Source organism: Aythya fuligula, chromosome 26 (genome assembly GCF_009819795.1).
Source record: "Aythya fuligula isolate bAytFul2 chromosome 26, bAytFul2.pri, whole genome shotgun sequence".
Classification (NCBI taxonomy): Eukaryota; Metazoa; Chordata; class Aves; order Anseriformes; family Anatidae; genus Aythya; species Aythya fuligula.
The window spans coordinates 4,301,974-4,319,220 of NC_045584.1; the positions used below are offsets into that span (position 1 = coordinate 4,301,974).

General features: G+C 65.0%; 2 protein-coding genes across 5 annotated transcripts in view; one reads left to right on the forward strand and one right to left on the reverse strand.

The window, feature by feature from the left end:
* Window positions 1-323: 323 nt before the first annotated feature.
* Window positions 324-6,994, reverse strand: TJP3 (tight junction protein 3). The gene is made up of 19 exons (XM_032203718.1): window positions 6,930-6,994; window positions 6,727-6,851; window positions 6,469-6,571; window positions 5,766-6,234; window positions 5,429-5,532; window positions 4,646-4,808; window positions 4,466-4,556; window positions 4,150-4,214; window positions 3,964-4,042; window positions 3,671-3,827; window positions 3,345-3,453; window positions 2,667-2,886; window positions 2,198-2,394; window positions 2,001-2,096; window positions 1,646-1,716; window positions 1,204-1,515; window positions 836-1,060; window positions 558-607; window positions 324-439 (listed from the first exon to the last, which is right to left on the reverse strand). The coding sequence occupies exons 1-19, from the start codon at window positions 6,975-6,977 to the stop codon at window positions 340-342; spliced, it is 2,784 nt and encodes a 927-aa protein (XP_032059609.1). The 5' UTR covers window positions 6,978-6,994; the 3' UTR covers window positions 324-339.
* Window positions 6,995-11,812: 4,818 nt separating this feature from the next.
* PIP5K1C (phosphatidylinositol-4-phosphate 5-kinase type 1 gamma) overlaps window positions 11,813-17,247 on the forward strand; it is a 39,565-nt gene continuing 34,130 nt past the window's right edge. For all 4 annotated transcript variants that reach the window (XM_032203831.1, XM_032203833.1, XM_032203832.1 and 1 more), the window contains exon 1: window positions 11,813-11,961. In XM_032203831.1, coding sequence (XP_032059722.1) covers window positions 11,865-11,961 — 97 coding nt within the window. In that variant the 5' untranslated portion in view covers window positions 11,813-11,864. The remainder of the gene's footprint in view (window positions 11,962-17,247) is intronic.

A 17,247-nucleotide genomic window follows, 5' to 3' on the forward strand; every position in this document is an offset into this window, starting at 1 on the left:
ACAGAGGTGTGCAGATGCCAGCAAGGCTGCCCTGCTGTACACCTCCCCTGCAGGCTGCCACGCAGTACACGCAGAAACAGCCCGTCGTACTCAAAACGTCCCCTTTATTTCAGCTGCAGATGAAAGGGGGAAGGAGGCACTTGGTGGTGGTGGCTGGTGATGGGCGCAGGCGCAACCTGGCCCAGCTGCGGGATGCTGCGTGGCACTGCTGGGGCTGCCACCCGGCCCCGGTGGCCTGGGGCTGTGGCAGGGGTGGCCCAAGGGGCCCTGGCTGCCCAGCAGGGCAGAGGCTGGCCCGGCAGCGTGGGGGGGTCCCGGGCAGGCGCTGAGCCTGCTCCACTACACGTCCGTAGCAGGGCCCCACTCGTAGCCTTCGTCCTGGTCCGAGTCATCTCTGGCTCGTGTGAATCTCTTCCTCACAGCCTCGTGCTCGTACTCCCTGGGGGACAAGGAGCTGCGGTGATGCCTCTGTGACTTGGTCAGCAGAGACGGTCACCGCCGTGCAGGACCAGGCTGCGCAGAGCTGGCACCGATCCCCCCCCTGGGGCATGGGGTACCTGATGCTGCTGTGCTGCGTCCACTGTCCCTGCGGGTGCTGCTCTGTCACCTGTGTAAAAAGAGACAGGCATCAGAGGTGGCCAGGCATGATTTGTGCCCAGCACGGGGCTGGGCTGTTTCCCCACAGGAAAACATTCCAAGGCACCAAAGACCCTGCAGAGCTGGAGGCGACAGCCCTTCTCCCGCCAGTACCACAGTAAGATAGGAATTCAGCCCCACGGGTGGGTTCTGGCCCCCCCTGCCCCACCAGCCCCTGCTGCAGGTTTGGGGCGCCCACCTGCTCGCTCAGCCCATGGCTGGGGTACGTCTGCGCCGGCTCCGAGGAGCGGGCCAGGGCGGGCTGGTCGTAGGCATCCTCTGCCTCGCCGTCGGTGTAGGCACCCGCCTCGCCATCCGTGTCGTCGTAGTCGCTGTTGGCGTGGCTGTCACAGGTCAGGTAGCCCGAGGCCGCCCTGCTTGGTGGGTTCAGCAGGTCCAGGCTGTCCTCCAGAGCCACGTCCACCTGTGGGGAGGGGATGAAGGAGACCTGGGACCCTGGGCATGGAGAGGATGGACGTGCAGCCCCACAGGGCCCTGGCACCGTTACCCACCTGCCTGCCCCCCTGCAAGGCTGAGTCTTGCCCCGAGGGACCCCCTGCCCCGTACCTGCTCTGCTGCCGTCCAAACAGGCTGGCTCTGCTGCGTCCTGATGATGTCCTTGATCTGCTCGTACCAGGCGTTGCCGCTGCCGCTGAGGCTGATGGTGGCAGTGAAGAGGTGGCTGCAGTACTTCTTCATCTTGGTGGCCTGGGCGTAGAGGCGCCGGGAGCTCTTCCTGGATTCGGGCGCCAGCCACTGGCGCATGGCCTTGATGCCCTGCCGGCTCTCGGGCTCACAAAACACCACCACGGGGTAGTACTGCACGTAGTTGAGGCGCTCCACAGCCAAGGGGGTGATGTCCAGCAGGGCGTGCTTGTCCTGGGGCAGGGCACCAGCACTCAGCCCACTGAGGGCAGTGCTGGAGGCAGGGGGCTCCCTGAGGGCTCCCCCTGCCTGGCCCTGGCCCACCCGGCCCCTGGGATGTGGGGAAGATCCCCCAGGCTCTCACCTTTTCTGCAATTTGCCGCACCGAATCCAACTTGATGACCTTGGATGATGTCCCGTCTCGGGGCACGCTTGCTGCAGGACAAGGAGACGGGCGTGAGAGCAGCTGGGGCAGCTGTGACATCCCCTGCAGTCCCAGATGGGGTCTGGCCATGGGGCTCTGACCCTCCAAGGGGGATGTCTGCAGCCAGCTTGCCCCACGCTGCGTGGGGAGAGGGTGCTTGAGTCCAGGAGGGAGTTGGGGTGTCACGAGGGGGCAACGAGGCAGGATCTGAACCATCAGTAAAGAGCTCCCACAGCCGCCAGCACCAAGGGCCCAGCTGCTGAGCACAATTCACCCCGGTGTGGAGGGCACTCACGGGCAATCTCAAACAGCGCCGGCAGCTCCGTGCTCAGCTTCTGCATGGCGATGTCCGCGATGGGGCCCAGGATCACCACCGGCCGCTTGAAGCTGGCTGTGGGGTGAACACAGAGCGGCTCAGGGAGACTGGGAGCACGGGAAGCCCCAGGTCTGATGACCCCTGGCGGGGTCTGGCTGACTCAGTGCTGTGCCCACCTTCCTTCAGAACCACCTTCTCGTACGGGGGGTAGTGGCCCTGCTTCGTGAGGGCAGACAGATCCTCCCGGCTCTTCCGCAGCATCTTCTTGGCTCCCCGCAGGCCTCGTAGCTTCCAGAACTCGGCCCGTGCCCCTGAGGGGTTGGTGCCGGATGAGGCTTTCAGCACTGACTCCAGGCTGGCGATCTGCTCGGCCCTGGGAGGGGAAAGGGCTCAGAATTCTGACTGGATTTACTCGGTAGCCTGGCTGCATGGGGCTGTGGAGGCCCCTTCCCTCCAGGACCTCAGACAAGCAGAGCATCAACCAAGCCAACCTGCCCTGGGCACCAAGAAGGTTTTTCACCAGCTAGTGCTTCCCACCACCACTCCATCCACCCTTGCCCTGCCTCTTACTTGGGGCCACCATCCACATCCCCCTCATCCCCTGCCCCCTGCTCACCCTAGGCCCGTTTCTGGCTCTGTGCCTACCTGCTCTGGTTGGGGATGATGCCCTTGTCCTGCTCCTGCAGGTCCCTGCCCACGCGCACGGCCAGCCAGTTCCCCAGCTTGCCCCGGTATATGGTGTCCAGCACGTGGAAGATGTCCCCACGGGTAAAGCTGAGCCCTGACGGCGTGTCCTTCTCATAGTCAAAATGTGTCCGGATGTAGAACGAGTCACCCACGTTGGACGAGATCATCTTTCTGAAAACTGGAGCCCGGGTGAAAAGGACCATCAGGGAAGAGGAGGTTGAGGAGGAATTAGGGGTACAGGAAGGTGCTGGAGGGATTTAGGTACAAGCTGGGCTGGCCGGGATCCTCCACAGCAGCCCTTGATGCCAAAGAGGGCAGTGGAGGCACCTTATCTGCGTGTGGTGCTCTTGGGCATGCTGGGGACAGCGGGACCCGACCCCCCAGCACACGCTGGCCCCTCTGGGCTGAGCCATGGTGCCAGACAGCCCCGTGCTCCTGGATGCCATGGCACAAACTGCACACCAGGATGGCCCGGTCCCCTCCCATCACCTCTCAGAAGGAGGAGAAGGGTGTGGGGAAAAAGGACCACCCTGTGGGGCAGAAAGAGCTGTGGGGCATCGAGCGGCTCTGATGCTTGCTCAGAGAAGACAGAGGATGGAGAGAGAGAAGCCCGGGATGACACCAGCTGTCACTCACTGTCCTGCTTGCTCTGGATCCGCAGCGTGATGTCCTCACCCGGCGGCAGCTTCAAGAGATACTGCACGGCCTCCTCACGGGTCAGGTTCTGGAAACTGGTGTCGTTCGCCTGCCGTGGAAAAACGCTCAGACATGACCCACCGGTAGGACAGAGGGATGGGGTTCCAGCAGGGTCTTGGGGACTGCAGTGCCCAGGGCAGGGTGGGAGAGGGTCCCTGCCACCCAAGTGCCTGCCACAAGCCCCGGGTGACCCTGGGGACAGCCCCTCTGGGTGGCGCCTGCACCCTGCGGGGTGCCAGCACAGTGCTGGGGACAGGACTGGGTACCTGCAGGATCTGGTCCCCTTCCTGGATGCCCTGGCAGTCGGCCGGGCTCCCCTCCTGCACGCCCGACACGAAGATGCCCACGTCGTTCCCGCCAGCCAGCCGCAGCCCCACGCTCTTGGCCTTCACGAACTGCACGATCCTGGTGTCGGGGCTGTACCTGCCACGGGGGAGGCTGCAGTGAGCCCGGCAGTGAGGCAGGGACACGCCGGTGGTCGCTGATTCCGAGACCCCAACCCTGCCCTCGCGCAGCTCCCATCTGCCCAGCCCTTCCCCACCAGCCCCTGCAGACGCACCCGTTCTTGCAGGCAGCTTGGGCAGCGGGGCTGGTGCGGGGGCTGTGGTGGCCGTCCCCCTCCACAGCTTCCAGCACATCTGCAGGGAAGGAGGACACGTCCAGGAGGTGGCAGTGGCTGTGCTTGGACAGCCCAGAGCCCGCTCAGTGCCCTCGGCTCCCCCCAGCCTGATCCAAGCTCACCCACCATGGCCCAGAACATCGTGTGTGTTCGTGTTGGTTGCGGCATTCTTACTCGCTCGTCTCCTCTCTCTGGAACAGAGTCAGGCAGGATTTAGGGTGGCCACGGAGGTGGGTGCTGGATCAGCACAAGTAGGCAGAGCCTGCAGTGCTGAGCAGGCAGCAGGGACAGCGGGGCAAGCTGGGGACCAAAATGGTGAGCTGGCTCCAGGATGGAGGAGAAAAAGCCACTCCAGATGGGCAGAGAGAATGGGGGGTCTGGTGGTCAGTGGGGGAAAGAGGGGCTCATGGGGATGCAGGGACAGGGGCAAGGCAGGGCTTACGGTGGTGAATTCATCCTGGCAGCAGCTGGAAGTCGTGGGGAGGTCTGGGGGGATGGCGGATGGGACAGGTCAGACTCAATGTCAGAGATATCTGCAGCAACCGAAGGGGAGACACACTGGTGACCATCCGGTCCTCACGCTGAGCGTTGGGACCCTGGTGCTGTCACCCTGTCCCCTTACCGTCCATCCGGGAGCTGTCACTCTGGATGTCTTCCATGTCAGGGATGTTGACCAGGAACTGCCGGTGGTCCCGGAGGACGAGCAGGGTCAGGGTCCCCTCTGTCCGCTCAATGAGCTGCTGCGTGTCGGCCAGGGACATGTCCTCGCTGGCCACCCCGTTGATCTGGAGGGGCAGAGCAAGAAGGCCTCAGTGCACTCGCTCCTGGGCAAGCTGTTCCCAGGAAAACCCCGCTTGTTACGGGGACACTCCCACCACTGTATCCCCAGGTCCCTTCCCATCCCTGCTGGCCCCAGCCCCAGCTTTTGTTTGCTCCAGAGTCACTTTGGCTCTGGTTCCCAGTGGCCACTGGTTTGCCTGGCCTGTGTGTGCAAACAAAGCACCTCCATCCCTCTGTTCTATCCTCCCCAAATTCCTTAAGCACCGTTTCACCTGGCACGCCCTGAGCACCTGACACCCACATGCAGCACAGGACCAGCGCCACAGGGACAGGAGGAGGCTGGTGACCCCACTGTGGCAGCAGGATGAGCTGCCATCCCCAGCTGAACACCACTGCTTTAACCAAACCACCTCAGCATCCTGGGGACCTGGCCCTAGGGAACAACTGGGGCAGGATGCGGGCACCAGACGGAGCTGCTTCCAGCCCAGGAGCTGTCCTTCGCAGCTGGCCAAGAGCAGCATGCCCTCACCTTGTCCCCCGCAGAGACACTGCTCAGGGACAAGACACCCAACCCAGGGGAAACAAGTCCCTCCGCGAGCGCCGTGCTCCCCTTGGGACCCCGCACCTTCAGGATCAGGTCTCCCTCCTGCAAGGAGCTGCCCTTCGCCGCCAGCCCGCTCTCCACGATGTGCTTGATGAAGAGCTGACTTCCCAGCTTCAGGCCGTACTCTGCACCACAGAGAGCCCGTGACAGCGCTGGAGCCGGGCAGAAGCAGGACCCGCCGGGGGCTCCTCCTGCCACCATCCCCACAAGCCCACCCCAGCTCCCACTGGGCATCTGCAAGCCCCAGAGCTGAGCTCTGCCACCCTTTGGGGGCAGGCCAGGCGGGCTCAGTGCCCCCAGAGCACGTGGCCACTGCTCAGGTGATGACCCAGGGACAGAGGGGTCAGGAAGGCCCTACCTTCACTCTCCTTCTTCTTCACCAGGACTGACGTGATGGGCTTCATCAGCACATCCTGGTGTGGCAGCCGCTTGAACCCCGACACCAGCTCCAGCCCATTGGTGTCCCCTTCATGGCCGAAGCCGTTGGCGGAGCGGCGCCGGCTGTAGCCCCTGCGATCCGAGCCGCTGTCGGGGCTCTGCCTCCAGTGGCCGCTGTCCTGGCTTCGTCTCCGGCTGCGGGACACCGACTTGTGCTGGCGGCGCTCGTCCCGGTGGTGACCAGAGCTCCTCTCGCTGGACGAGTCCCCGTCATAGCCCCGGCTGTGGTCCAGGTCATCGCGGGAGCGGTGCCGCCGGGTGCTGCGCAGGGCCAGATCCCCACCACGCAACCCGTCGTCCTCATCCGAGTCGTAGCGCCGCTGCACCGCGGGGGACCCAGGGCCACTCTTGCTCACGGGAACGTGAATTTTCTTCTGTCTCTTCAGCGTCTGCAGGCAGAAACAGAGAAGGAAGGGATGGTGAATGAGGCTGTCGCTGCCCCATGCTCCTACAGCAATGTCCCAGCCCAGAACAGGAGCCCTGGGCACCCCGGGGGAGCAGAGCACAGTGCTGCAGCGGCTGCAAGAGGAGCAGGGCTTTGCCCAGCACCACCACCCACCCCAGACACAGCCACAGCGAGCTGGGGACAGGCACGGAGCGGTCCCACCGCGGGGCACACTCACAATGTTGGCGATCTTGCCGCAGGTCTTAAGCGTCTGGATGGCGAAGGAGGACGAGGCGTTGTCCATGGAGAGGCCGTTGACCATCACAATCTGATCCTTCCTCCTGCGAAGGGAACACAGCCACGGCTCTGCCCCAGCTGCAACCCTCAGCCCGGGTTGGGGTTGGCAGGGCAGCAAGGGCAGCTTTGCCCCAGGGGGACCCCATCCTCCAGTCCTCCAGTGAGGACGCCCTGTGTCCCCACGTCCCTGTGAACTCACTGGAGCTGGCCGAACGCTGGTCCCCCAGCCACCACATCGGAAACAATCACCGCGGTGTCCCCGGTCACCTTGTTGGGACGGTCCCGGCCTCCCGAAACGGCAAAACCGAAGCCCCGTTGAGGGTCCTAGCAGGGATGAGCAGGGAGGGGATCAGACCCTGACCCCGTGCCACCGTCCCGCGGCCATCCCAAGGCCACACTCACCTTGCTGAGTGTCACGGTGTGCTGCTCCCAGATCACCATCTCCTCCATGGCGGCCACCTGCCAACACAAGCGAGAGGGGGTGAGCGCTGAGGCTGACCGGTGCCTCTGCTCCAGCCCAGGGGCCGGGGGCACGAATTGGCTCCGGTTCCTCTCCGCAGCCGCCGGCCCCTTCCCGAGTCCCGCTTTGGGCTGCAACAGAGGTGAGGCGAGCGCTTGCAGCATCAGCTGAGCTGCAGGCACCAGGGACCATGAGGGCACAGGGGGACAGAGCCCCCCGCGGTGCCCAGGCACCCACCCAGGGCACTGGGACCGGTGGCTGGGACACTCCCTGTGCAGGAGCGTGCCCAAAACCCAGAGCTGGCTCTGTGCAGAGTGAAACCCCTTCCAGTGCACGACGGGGACATCCAGCTCTGTCCCCTTGGACGTGTGGCCACGGAAAGAGAGGTTTTAGGCAGAGCAGGTAGGTTGGGGACCCTTCCCCATAGCTGGAGCCACCCTTTGTTGTTTTTTTTTTTGGTGAGGGGCACCCTCTGCCTTCACCCTTTGTTTATTTTCCCCAGGTTTTCCCCAAATCCAAGAGTTTCTGACAGACAAGCCTCATCGGGATGTTCATCCCAGCTGAAACGCTGCCCTGCACAGGCCATGGGATCAGGATCCCCCTCCAGCAGCTCCCAGTGCCCCCAAGAGACGCAGGATCCGCGCGCCGTGCAGGGAAAATCCCCAGAAACAAAGCTGCAGAACCTGGCATGGGGCGGTGGCTCCCACAGCTGTGTTTTACAACCTCTATCTCAAGGGTCATCTGGATACGGAAAAACAAACTGAAAGCGCCAGGCAATGCCGTGATGGATCAGCTGCAGCCGCCCCGCAGCCGGCCCCAGCCTCCTGCTCGGGGTGCAGGACGTGGCACAAGGTTCCCGCTGCCTCCACCGTGCCCAGGGCACCCCACAGTCCCCCAGTGCCAGGCAGGGCAGGGGGCACGGCGACCGGCGATAGAAGCGCGTGGTTTTATCCGTGATGAGGAAATCACGGAGAGGCCCCACTGCCGTCCTGCTGCGTGACGGGGCCGGGCCAGCAAGCAGCCCGGCACGGTGCCACGGCCACCCCACAGCTCCCCACGGCCAGCGGCCGGGTGGGATGGAGCCGATTTGGGACGGAGCCGATTTGGGACGGAGCTGACCCGGGTGGGACGGAGCTGACCCGGGTGGGACGGAGCTGACCCGGGTGGGATGGAGCTGACCCGGGTGGGATGGAGCTGTCCCCGCCGCCCGACCCCGACCCCGCCGCGGTGACCTCCCCGGGGCTCCCCCGGTCCCGCCCGGGCGCGCAGCGCACCTGGAACCGCACGGCCATGCTGAACGTCCCGGGGGAGGGCAAGGGGCCCTCGGGGGGCGCCGCTGCACCGGCACGGCCCGGCCCGGCCCGGCACGGTATGGTACGGCACGGTACGGTACGGTACGGTACTGTACGGTATGGCCCGGCCCTGGCCGCCTCCCGCCGCACCGCACCCGGCCCCGGGGCGTGCCCAGGTAGGGCCGGGCGGGCGGGCACGGGGCGCGCTCGGGAACCGGAGCCTCGGTACCCCCCCGGCACGGCACGGCACGGTATGGCACAGCACGGTATGGCACGATATGGCCCGGTACGGCATGGCACAGCACGGTATGGCATGGCATGGTATGGCACAGCCCTGACATGGCACGGCCAGGACACGGCTCGGCACAGCCCGTGGTGGCAGCTCGGCGGGGGGAGATCTCTCCAAGCGTTGGCAGCGCAGGATCCGTGTGCCCAACAGCTCTGCCCTGACAGCTCTCCTGGGCTCCAACAGCCCTAAAGCTCTGCCACGGCAGCAGCCCCCATTTCTGGCCCTACTGCCTGTGTGTCCCCATCCTGTGCCACCCGCACGCCCCCCGGGTGCTGCGGGGTTGTCCCGGCCCCCATCACAGCTCAGCTGCTCTGAGCCCCGCAGCAGACCCGCTGCATTGACACCCAAGGGCTGGAACCCTACGGCCCCGCTGGAAATCCCCACAGGGCAGTTCCAGCAGGGTGGGGGCACCTGAGGCAAGCGCTGACACCCGTGGAGAGCGCCTAGAGCCACGGTGGTGGGGCTGGCAGTGGGCTCAGGGGCAAGCACGCAGCCCCAGCTGCACCAAAACAGCCCCAAAACATGGCAGGGCAGCCGGCAGCGCAGCAGGCAGGGGTAATCATTCACCCGGGCCCAGGAACAAGCTGGCTGGCTGGGCTGAGAGCGCAGGGCAGAGTCCGGGGGGGTGTCCCGCACCACCCGGCCTCACCAGCCACCAACACCAGCCCCCGTGCCCAGCCGCTGGTGCTTGACACCCAGGGACGTGTGTAGCTGTGGGGCTGGCTGGGGCCAGGCAGGATCCCGGTTCGGTGGTGTCATGGTCCTGTCCCCCCTACACTGTCCCCATGCTCACAGGACCATGCCGTGGTGGTGGGGAGGTTTCCTGCTGGATCAGAGGCAGCTGCATCACCAGCATCAGCTGGTTGGTGCTTACGGGGCCCCCTGACACCCACGGGTGACAAGACAGCACCCACAGGTCCCAACAGACCCCACAAGCCATGGGACAGCCAGTGTCCCCCCCTGCAGGTGACAGCTCCTGCTCCGTGCTGTCCCCTCGCCAGCCCCACGCCTCTGTCCCATCACCGGGACTCGGTGAATCAGTCCCACGCCTGCGTCCTGCAGCTCTCCGTGGCCTTGGTGGGGCCAGGGTGGGGGCGGACAGAGGGACAGCATGGGGACAGCAGCAGCTCACCAGGCAGTGCCTGCGGGGACGGCCAGCCCCGGTCCTGCCCTCGGCCTTCCCCGGGGGCCCTGCCCCGAGCCAAAGGCCGAGGCTGGCAGCCGGAGGAGCCGGCTCTGCCGGTTTCCAACAGAAACCAACCCGCACCCGAAATGGCCCCGCCGGGAGAGGCAGTTTCTGGGCCGAGCTGACCGTGGCCCAACCCGATGCACCCAGCCCGATGCACCAGGAGCCCCGTGGGAGCCCCGTGGGAGCCCCGTGGGAGCCCCGTGGGAGCCCCACACACCCCCCTCGCACCATTCTGGTCTCCCCTGGGGCTGGCTCCCCGTGTCCCTGCCAGTTCTGCCAAAATCACTCATCCCTCGTCCTGCCCCAGTTGTGCAGGAAGGGTCCGTGCCCTGCCGGCAGCCCCCCAGCGCCTCCCCAAACCCAGCCCCACCTGCGTCCCGGTGGGCTGATCCTGCTGCCCCCCCCATACAGGTGCTGGGGAGCGCTGCCCCGGCCGGGTGTAAACGGGTGGGATGGAGGCACGGGAAAGGGAGGCACGACCTCCAGCCCCAGGGCGCAGAGCCTGATGGCAGGGTCCCCACTCCGTGTCCCCAAGCCCACAGGGTGAGAGCCGCAGCACCCCAACGAGGGCTCTGCACCATGCCCTGCTCAAGTCCCCCCCCCCCAGCACGTAGGGACCCCCGGGGCCTCTCCTCCTGCTCCATCCGTGTGCTCAGGGCAGGACCCCAGGAGGGTCCCCAGCCCCCGTCCCTCCCGGGGCTGCCAGGCAGGGGTGACCCCCGGTCCCATCCCCGTCCCCCAGGACTCACCGAGCGGTGGCTCAGCCCCAGCGGAGGCTGGATCCGACCAGGAAGGAGCTGAGCTCTGGGGCTGGTGGCAGCGGTGTCACTCCCGGGTGCCTTGCGTAACCCTTTGTGGGCCAGACGCTGCCTGCAGGAGGGAGAGGGCAGGGGGAAGGGGTCCCTGGGCAGCTCCAGCGGGCACAGCGGGAGCTGTAGGGGGGTTGTCCCTGCTGTCCCCCCCCGGGCTGGTGGCTCAGCCACATCCACTCGTGTCTCACCCAGCCCCGGGCACGGACAGGACACACGGGATGCTCGGGGTCACTGGGGGTGGCAGTGCCCAAGCAGGGGGTCCTTCCTCCCAGCCTGGCCCCCTCCAAGGAGGTGAGGGGGGCTCCACGCCACCCACACTACCCTGAGCCCCCAGACCCTCCCCGGGCTGTCCCTGGGGACCGAACATCCTCACCCAGCGCCACCCGAAGGACCAGGGACAGCAGCCCCGCGGGGACACCCAGCCCTGGGGGGGGGGGGGATTGCCCACCGGGGGCTGCCTCCCCCTTCCCTCCCCGACCCCTTCCCTGTGCCCCCACCTCGCTGCCGGCCGGGGCTCCTTGCTCCTGCCTCCCGGGGGGATCCCGGCCACGGAGCCCAGCTCCACGCCGCTGCTCCGGGACCAGCCTTCAGCCCGGGCCCTGTACCGGGGGTGCTGCGGCAGCTCCGAGCCCTTCTCCCCCCCGGCATCCCGGGGGGCCCAGACCCTGCGGAACCCCCCCGCCGCCAGCCACCAGCCCGGGGCCATGGTGCCGAGCGCGGGGCCTCAGCGGCGGGCCCGCAGCCGCCCAGGGGAGGCCGGGGCAGCTCCCGGTGCCTCCCCCCCGCCGCCGCTCCCCTCCCAGCAGCTCCGCAGCCCCGGGGCACGGCGTGGGGAGGGCAGCGCGTCCCGGAGGCCTCCCGGACACCCCCGGGGGCTCCCCCGAGGCCCCCGCTGCCGCCCCCCGGCCTCCCCCCGGTGCCCGGTGCCCCCCCCCCCCACCTCCATCCTCACGGAGCCCCCACCCCGGGCCCACCCCGGGTCCCCGCCGCCGTTGCCATGGCGACGTCCGGGCCCTCCCGGCCCGCAGGGGGCAGCACGGCCCCCGCCGCTCCGGCCCCGCCGCTCTGCGCAGCGCCGGGCCCCGGCCTCCCCCCCCCTCCCCTCCCCTCCCCGCCCCCTCCGCCCTCCCGTCCATGGGCCCCGCCGCTCCCAGGCTGCTCAGCGACGGCGGCGGCGGCCGGAGCCGGGAGCAGCGCGGCGGAGGAGGAGGAGGAGGAGGAGGAGGAAGGGGGGGGCGGCGGCGCGGGCCCGGCCTCGGCCTGCCCCGGGCCTGTCCGCGCCCTCGGCGGCCGCCATGGAGCTGGAGGTGCCCGAGGAGGCGGCGGAGGGCTCGGCCGCGGCGGGGGCCGGTGCCGGCGCCATCAGCCCGGAGGGCCCGGACGCGGCAGGAGGTAACGGCCACTGCCCCGCCGGGGGGTGCCGGCCCCGCGCGGAGCCCTCAGAGCCCCCCCCCCGGCCCGTGTCCGCCTCCCCTTTCTCCCCTTCCCCCCCCCCCAGCCCGCAGTGGTTCAGCCCAGCCCCCCCCCCTCCCCTCCCCACCGGGTGCGGGTGGTGCCTCGCTGCCCCCCCACCGGGGGGGTTCCGCTGTCCCCCTTCCTCCTTCTCCCCCCCCCAGTGCCGCGTGGTGCGCTCCGGCCGCCGCCCCCTGCAGTGGGGGGCCCGGAATGGTTCCGTCCGCGGGGGGGGGGGGGCTCTCGGTGGTCGGGGCTGCTGCGGGGGGCGCCGCCTCGCACCGGGCCCTGGCCCCCCCCCCCCCTCAACGCCACCCCTGGGGCTCATTTGGGGGCCGGGGACCCCCTTAGGAGCTCATCTGGGGGCCGGGGACCCCTTTGGGAGCTCGTTTTGGGGCTGGGGACCCCTTTGGGAGCTCATTTTGGGGCTGGGGACCCCCTTAGGAGCTTGTTTTGGGGCCGGAGACGCCTTTGGGGGCTCGTTTTGGGGATGGGGACCCCTTTAGGAGCCAAACCGGGCCCCTCAGCCCCGGCCCCGCTGCTGACAGCGGCTCCCGGGGGGTCCCCGAGCGGTTTTTGGAAGGGGACCCTCCCCGGCAGCAGGGAGCTGGAGGTCGGCGAGGATCTGCAGCCGCTTGGCCTGGGGAGGCCTCGTGGAGGCCTCGGGACGTGTCCTGAGGAACAAAACCTTCAGGGCCAGCAGCCGGGCGCGTTGGTGGCCGTGCAGGGCTGACCCGTCCCGTCCTGAGAGCCTCACCGCGGGGCTTTCGAAGGTGTTGTAACTGTTGTGGTTGAAAAAAAGGAGTTTCAAAACCTGCCGCCTGTAAATGGCCGCTGAGCCCCTTCCTGAAGGCGCTCGCTCTGAGGGGCCGCAGGGGTGTGAAGGGGCTGTGCTGGGGGGGTCGGGGGCTCTGTGGACCCCTTGGGGCTGGGATATCTCATCCCCAGGCGGCTGGGTGAGGAGGGATCGCTGCCCGGATACCTGTGCTGGCAGGGCTGGAGGCCGGGGGTTCGCCTTGCTGGAGAGCTGTCAGCGCAAACTGACAGCAGGGCTGCCCCCCGCCCCTCTCCTCGCAGAGCTGGGGTCTGCAAATCCTCGTCCCAGGAGGGCTGAAGAGTTGACTTACGATTTCTTTCCATTCCTCCTGTCTTCCCGTTGCGTGGGTTGCGGCCTGCCCTTCGCTTACGGCTTAGGGCCTGGGCAGAAGCCTACAGCGTGTTCCTCGGGGCCGAGATCCCCTGTTTTAGGGGCTGGAGCGATGTCAGGGCGCTGTCTGTGCCCTGGCCCTGCAGCCGTCTCCCCGTACCTGCAGCAGAGACCCCAGCTGGGTGCGTTGGGTGCAGATGGAGCCCCCAAGACCAGCCAGGAGAGCGCAGGTTGTGACACGAGGAGCAGCACCACGGCTCTTCCCTCTTTGCCATGATAACCACAAAGTGACTTCTGAAGGGCTGCTGAAAGCATTTTTATTTTTTTTTCCCAGTGAGCAGATTAGAGATAAAGGAAGAATTCCACCCTGTGGGGCACGAGCAGCTCGATCCATACCAACGTGATGGAGAGGGAAATTGGAGAGAGCTTATCAGCTTGAGGAAAAATCAAATGTAAACATCATCCCCAGCATGATTATGGTTCACAGCTTAGTTGGGTGTCACGTGCCTCTTCCCTGTGAAATGGTGCTAGCGAAGATGATGACAGGGGGAGTCAGCTAGGCAAAAACACGCAGAAAAACACCCTGTGCCTTGAACTTCTGGAGACCCTGCAGTTACTTCACAGTCAATAAGTCACAGCTCAGCTGCAGGCAAGGGGAGGAAAGCAGCAAAAATGGCATTCGGGCTGCTCCAGCAAATTAATTGGCCTTTAAGATGTGACCGGGCTGGGAATGTTCAGGGAAGCTGGGACCGTGGGGGCCGGGAGGGGTGCGAGGGGCAGTCCTGTCGGGTGTCCAGCCAGGCTGGAGAACCAGTGGAGGGGAGCGATCGATGTAAGATTGATCTAATTGCAATCAGCAGGCGCTGGGCCTGCCCACGTGTCCCGGTTGGCTCGCCGAGCGTCTCCAGGAGGGCTCCCCTGGGAGCACCCAGCGCGTGGTTTGGGACCGATTTTCGAAGCGGATCGCTGACACGACCGTTGTGGGCTCTCGCCAGATGCACAACCTTAAATACGGTTTTCCCATATAAGGTGGCTGCAGCCTGGAAAGCAGAAGCAGGAATTCCAGCGCTCTCTTTTTTTTCACCAACACGTCGTTCAGACGCTGCCGGCTGAGTCCCGAAATAGGTCTGCCGAGGCTGGGCGCTACCCCGACGAAGGCGCGGGGAGCTGCTCTCGTCACATGCTGCTCCCGGCTTTGTCGCATTCGATTATTCCCTCTTTGGGCTGCCGAGCATGTTCCTGCGACCCCGTATTAATCTGTGGAGGCCCAGCAGGTGCCTCGCGCCCAACCTCACCTCTGTACCTGCTCCGGGAGCACAGGGCTGGTGCCATCTGCACGTAGGGGAGCTTCAGGAGTTCCCTGGGGTCAATTAACCCGCACGCTGCACCTTTTATACCATGCAGGGGAATATCAGCAGTGGAGCTGGAGGGGAAACGCGTGCCAGCTGCTAGCACGGCGAGGGCTGGGAGTGTTTGGGTGGCGGTGACCTTCAGCAGCCTGGTTCGCACGCCCCGCTGTCGGGGAGGGCAGGGGGGTGGCTGTGTTTGAGCTCACAGATAGCAGCAGAACAGGAGAAAAAGTCCCAGGTGGGTTTTCCTGTTTCCCAAACCCAGGTCTCTTATTTATTTATTTTTAAAGCCTGGTAGTCTCCTTTAAATTCAGTTTTCGTTTGGTGACCCAACTGACGGAGCCGCTTCCCTTCTGCTGCCTCCCAAGCTGTCGTCTTCTAGGCCTGCGAGCTGGGTCGCTTCGTGGACGTGCTGAAGAACAGGATTGATCTCAGTCACATCAGGCTGGATGTGGGTGACCACAGACCAGGCAGAAGCTGATTTTGGCAGCCCTGTGCAGGCGCAGAGCCCCGGCTGTTCGCACAGGCTCCCAGCTGGGAGCTGCTGCAGGGGGACAGCCCTGCACGGCGCTTGCTGCGTCCTCACCCGTCCGTGCCTGGTGCAGGCACCGAGAGGAGCACAACGTTGTCGTTTCCTGTAAGTCGTTGGCAAAGCTGTGCTGCTGGCACCAGCACCTTCTCCCTGTTTGCTGCCTGCCTTGCACCGCTCTGCCTTCAACAAACAGGCGCAGCCGCTCGCCTTGTCCCCTGAGGGGAGGATGCTGCAAGGAAGGCGCGTGCCATGCCCCCTGCCTGCGTGCGGCCGCTTCCACAGCGATCACACAACGGGAACCCAGCTGAAAGGTAAATCAAGGCACTGCGAGGGATGCCGAACAGAAGGCCATTTGATGCTGGAATTGAAGCGCAAAAGCGCAGGGAAGAAGAGGGTCAAGTTAAAAGCGATGGTCTGCGAGAAGTGAATTTGGTCCTGATCTGTATCAGCACTGAGTGTCTCAGCAGAGCGCCCAGCATCGCTCACCTGCCCGCCTGGGTCACTGTGTGCTGAAAGGGAAAGCGTGTCCTGGCTTTTCAGGCTTCCCACCTCCTCTCTGAGCGCTTTGGAGGCTGTGGCAGGGGCGGCTGGCCTCTCCGAGCAGCCCTGAAAGAGCCACTGACAAAAAGGTGACGTTGTGGTTTTTCCTCCTTTAGGTAGGTCTCCGAAATGCTTTGTTCCTAGGCAGCTTGGCACTCGTCGTGTCTTTCAGCGTTTGCCAGTAGCCGAGTTAACCTCAGAACTTTTTCTGGGAAACGTTTTCTGTAATTAAAAAGCTAAAAGCAATCAGAGCAGCATTTCTGTCACTTTGTCTCTCCTCACCCACGTGTTTGAGCAGAAGACGCTGTCAACCCCTAATTAAGTGTCGTTGTCTTCCATCGTGTGTTTTTGTGGCTTCCCCGGCGTACGTGTGGGTTTTTGCACTGGCTTGTGGTGAATAACCCAGGCTGAGTCAGAGCACGTGCTGCAGCGGCGAGGAGGAAATCGGGAGGCCCCGGTGCCCTCGGTTGCCCTGGGGCTCACGGCTCGTCCCATGGTGTTGTGCCTCGCTCCCCTCGCACCTCTGCAGCAGCTCGCCGTCACAGCCTGCACCTTGGCTTCTCTTCCCCCTTTCCTTGAAGAAAGCAAAGCCACCGCTCTGTCCTAGCGCCGTTTAAAGGTTGCAGATGCCTCAAACTTAGAGGCAGCGTGCATTGTGAATGGGTCTCTTCAATGTTCCCTGGTGCCCAGGAAGAGGCTGTGATTCTGAGGACGGGCAGCGTTATTTTACAGCGTGGAGACACAATTGACAGACTATGCAAATGGCTGTAACGAGAACTGCCCCTGGATAATTGCACAGATCCGGAGCTGCAGAAAGCGAACCTCACAATGCCCAATCACCGCCTGCACGGCTGGGATCCGGAGCGAGGAACGGGGGGGCACAGCCCTCCTCTCGTCTGTAATTAGCAGAATCTGCATGTTCTCTCTGCGGAAATTGCTGCTTGCTATGAAACTTGGAGAGGGTGGGGAAGGCTCCCAGGGAGAGAACAGAAGCGGGAAGCCAGCTGCCTGCCCGGGGTCGGCGCCACTGCTGTGGGGAGGAAGGGGACGTGTGGGGTGCTGCCACCTGTAGCTGCTCCGGCACAGGCAGCGGTGTCACAGCCTGGGGACTGTCACAATTCCAGCCTGGGCAGATTCGCTGCTGCTGCTGGAGGAGCCTGGGGATGTGTCGGGCATGGGCACGCTGCAAGCGTGGGGAACTTGGTGCCGGCCAAACCCCCGGTGCTCTGAAGCAGCTTCTCACTTTACTGCACGATGTTACATCTCTCCCCGCCGCTCAGGGGCACGATGTTTAATTCGGCTTCTGCCTGTGCTCTGGCTGCTCGGGGTTTGTGCTTGGTGGCAGCTGCTGAGCCGTGCTCTGGCGTGGGGCTCGCTGGCTCCTGCAGACCTGGCTCTGAGGGTCCCCGTAGCAAAGCAGGGATTTTCCTGTCCTTTAAACTTGCACTGCTTCCTCTGATGGAGCTCTGTCAAACTTCTGGTTTATTTAACCTGTTCTGTGTCCCTGTGCTATGGTAGACATCTACAAATTTCTGCTTTGGGTCTTTTGTTCCGAGGATGCTTTGAGTTAGGTGGGTGTCTGCTCCTGTACAGAATTTAGTACTTAAGAGTAACTCCCCAGCTGTTTCGTTGCTTTGTTTGTTTTGTTTGTTTGTTTT

What these genes read in the sequence shown, in the direction of transcription:
- TJP3 (XM_032203718.1), bottom strand. Translation starts at nt 6,977, where the DNA reads ATGGAGGAGATGGTGATCTGGGAGCAGCACACCGTGACACTCAGCAAG. An exon ending in CAAGCTGCCTGCAAGAACGG is followed by an intron (nt 3,828 to 3,963) that starts GTGCGTCTGCAG and finishes CCCCCGTGGCAG; the next exon opens with GTACAGCCCCGACACCAGGA. An exon ending in GGCGCTGTTTGAGATTGCCC is followed by an intron (nt 1,717 to 2,000) that starts GTGAGTGCCCTC and finishes CTTGTCCTGCAG; the next exon opens with CAAGCGTGCCCCGAGACGGG.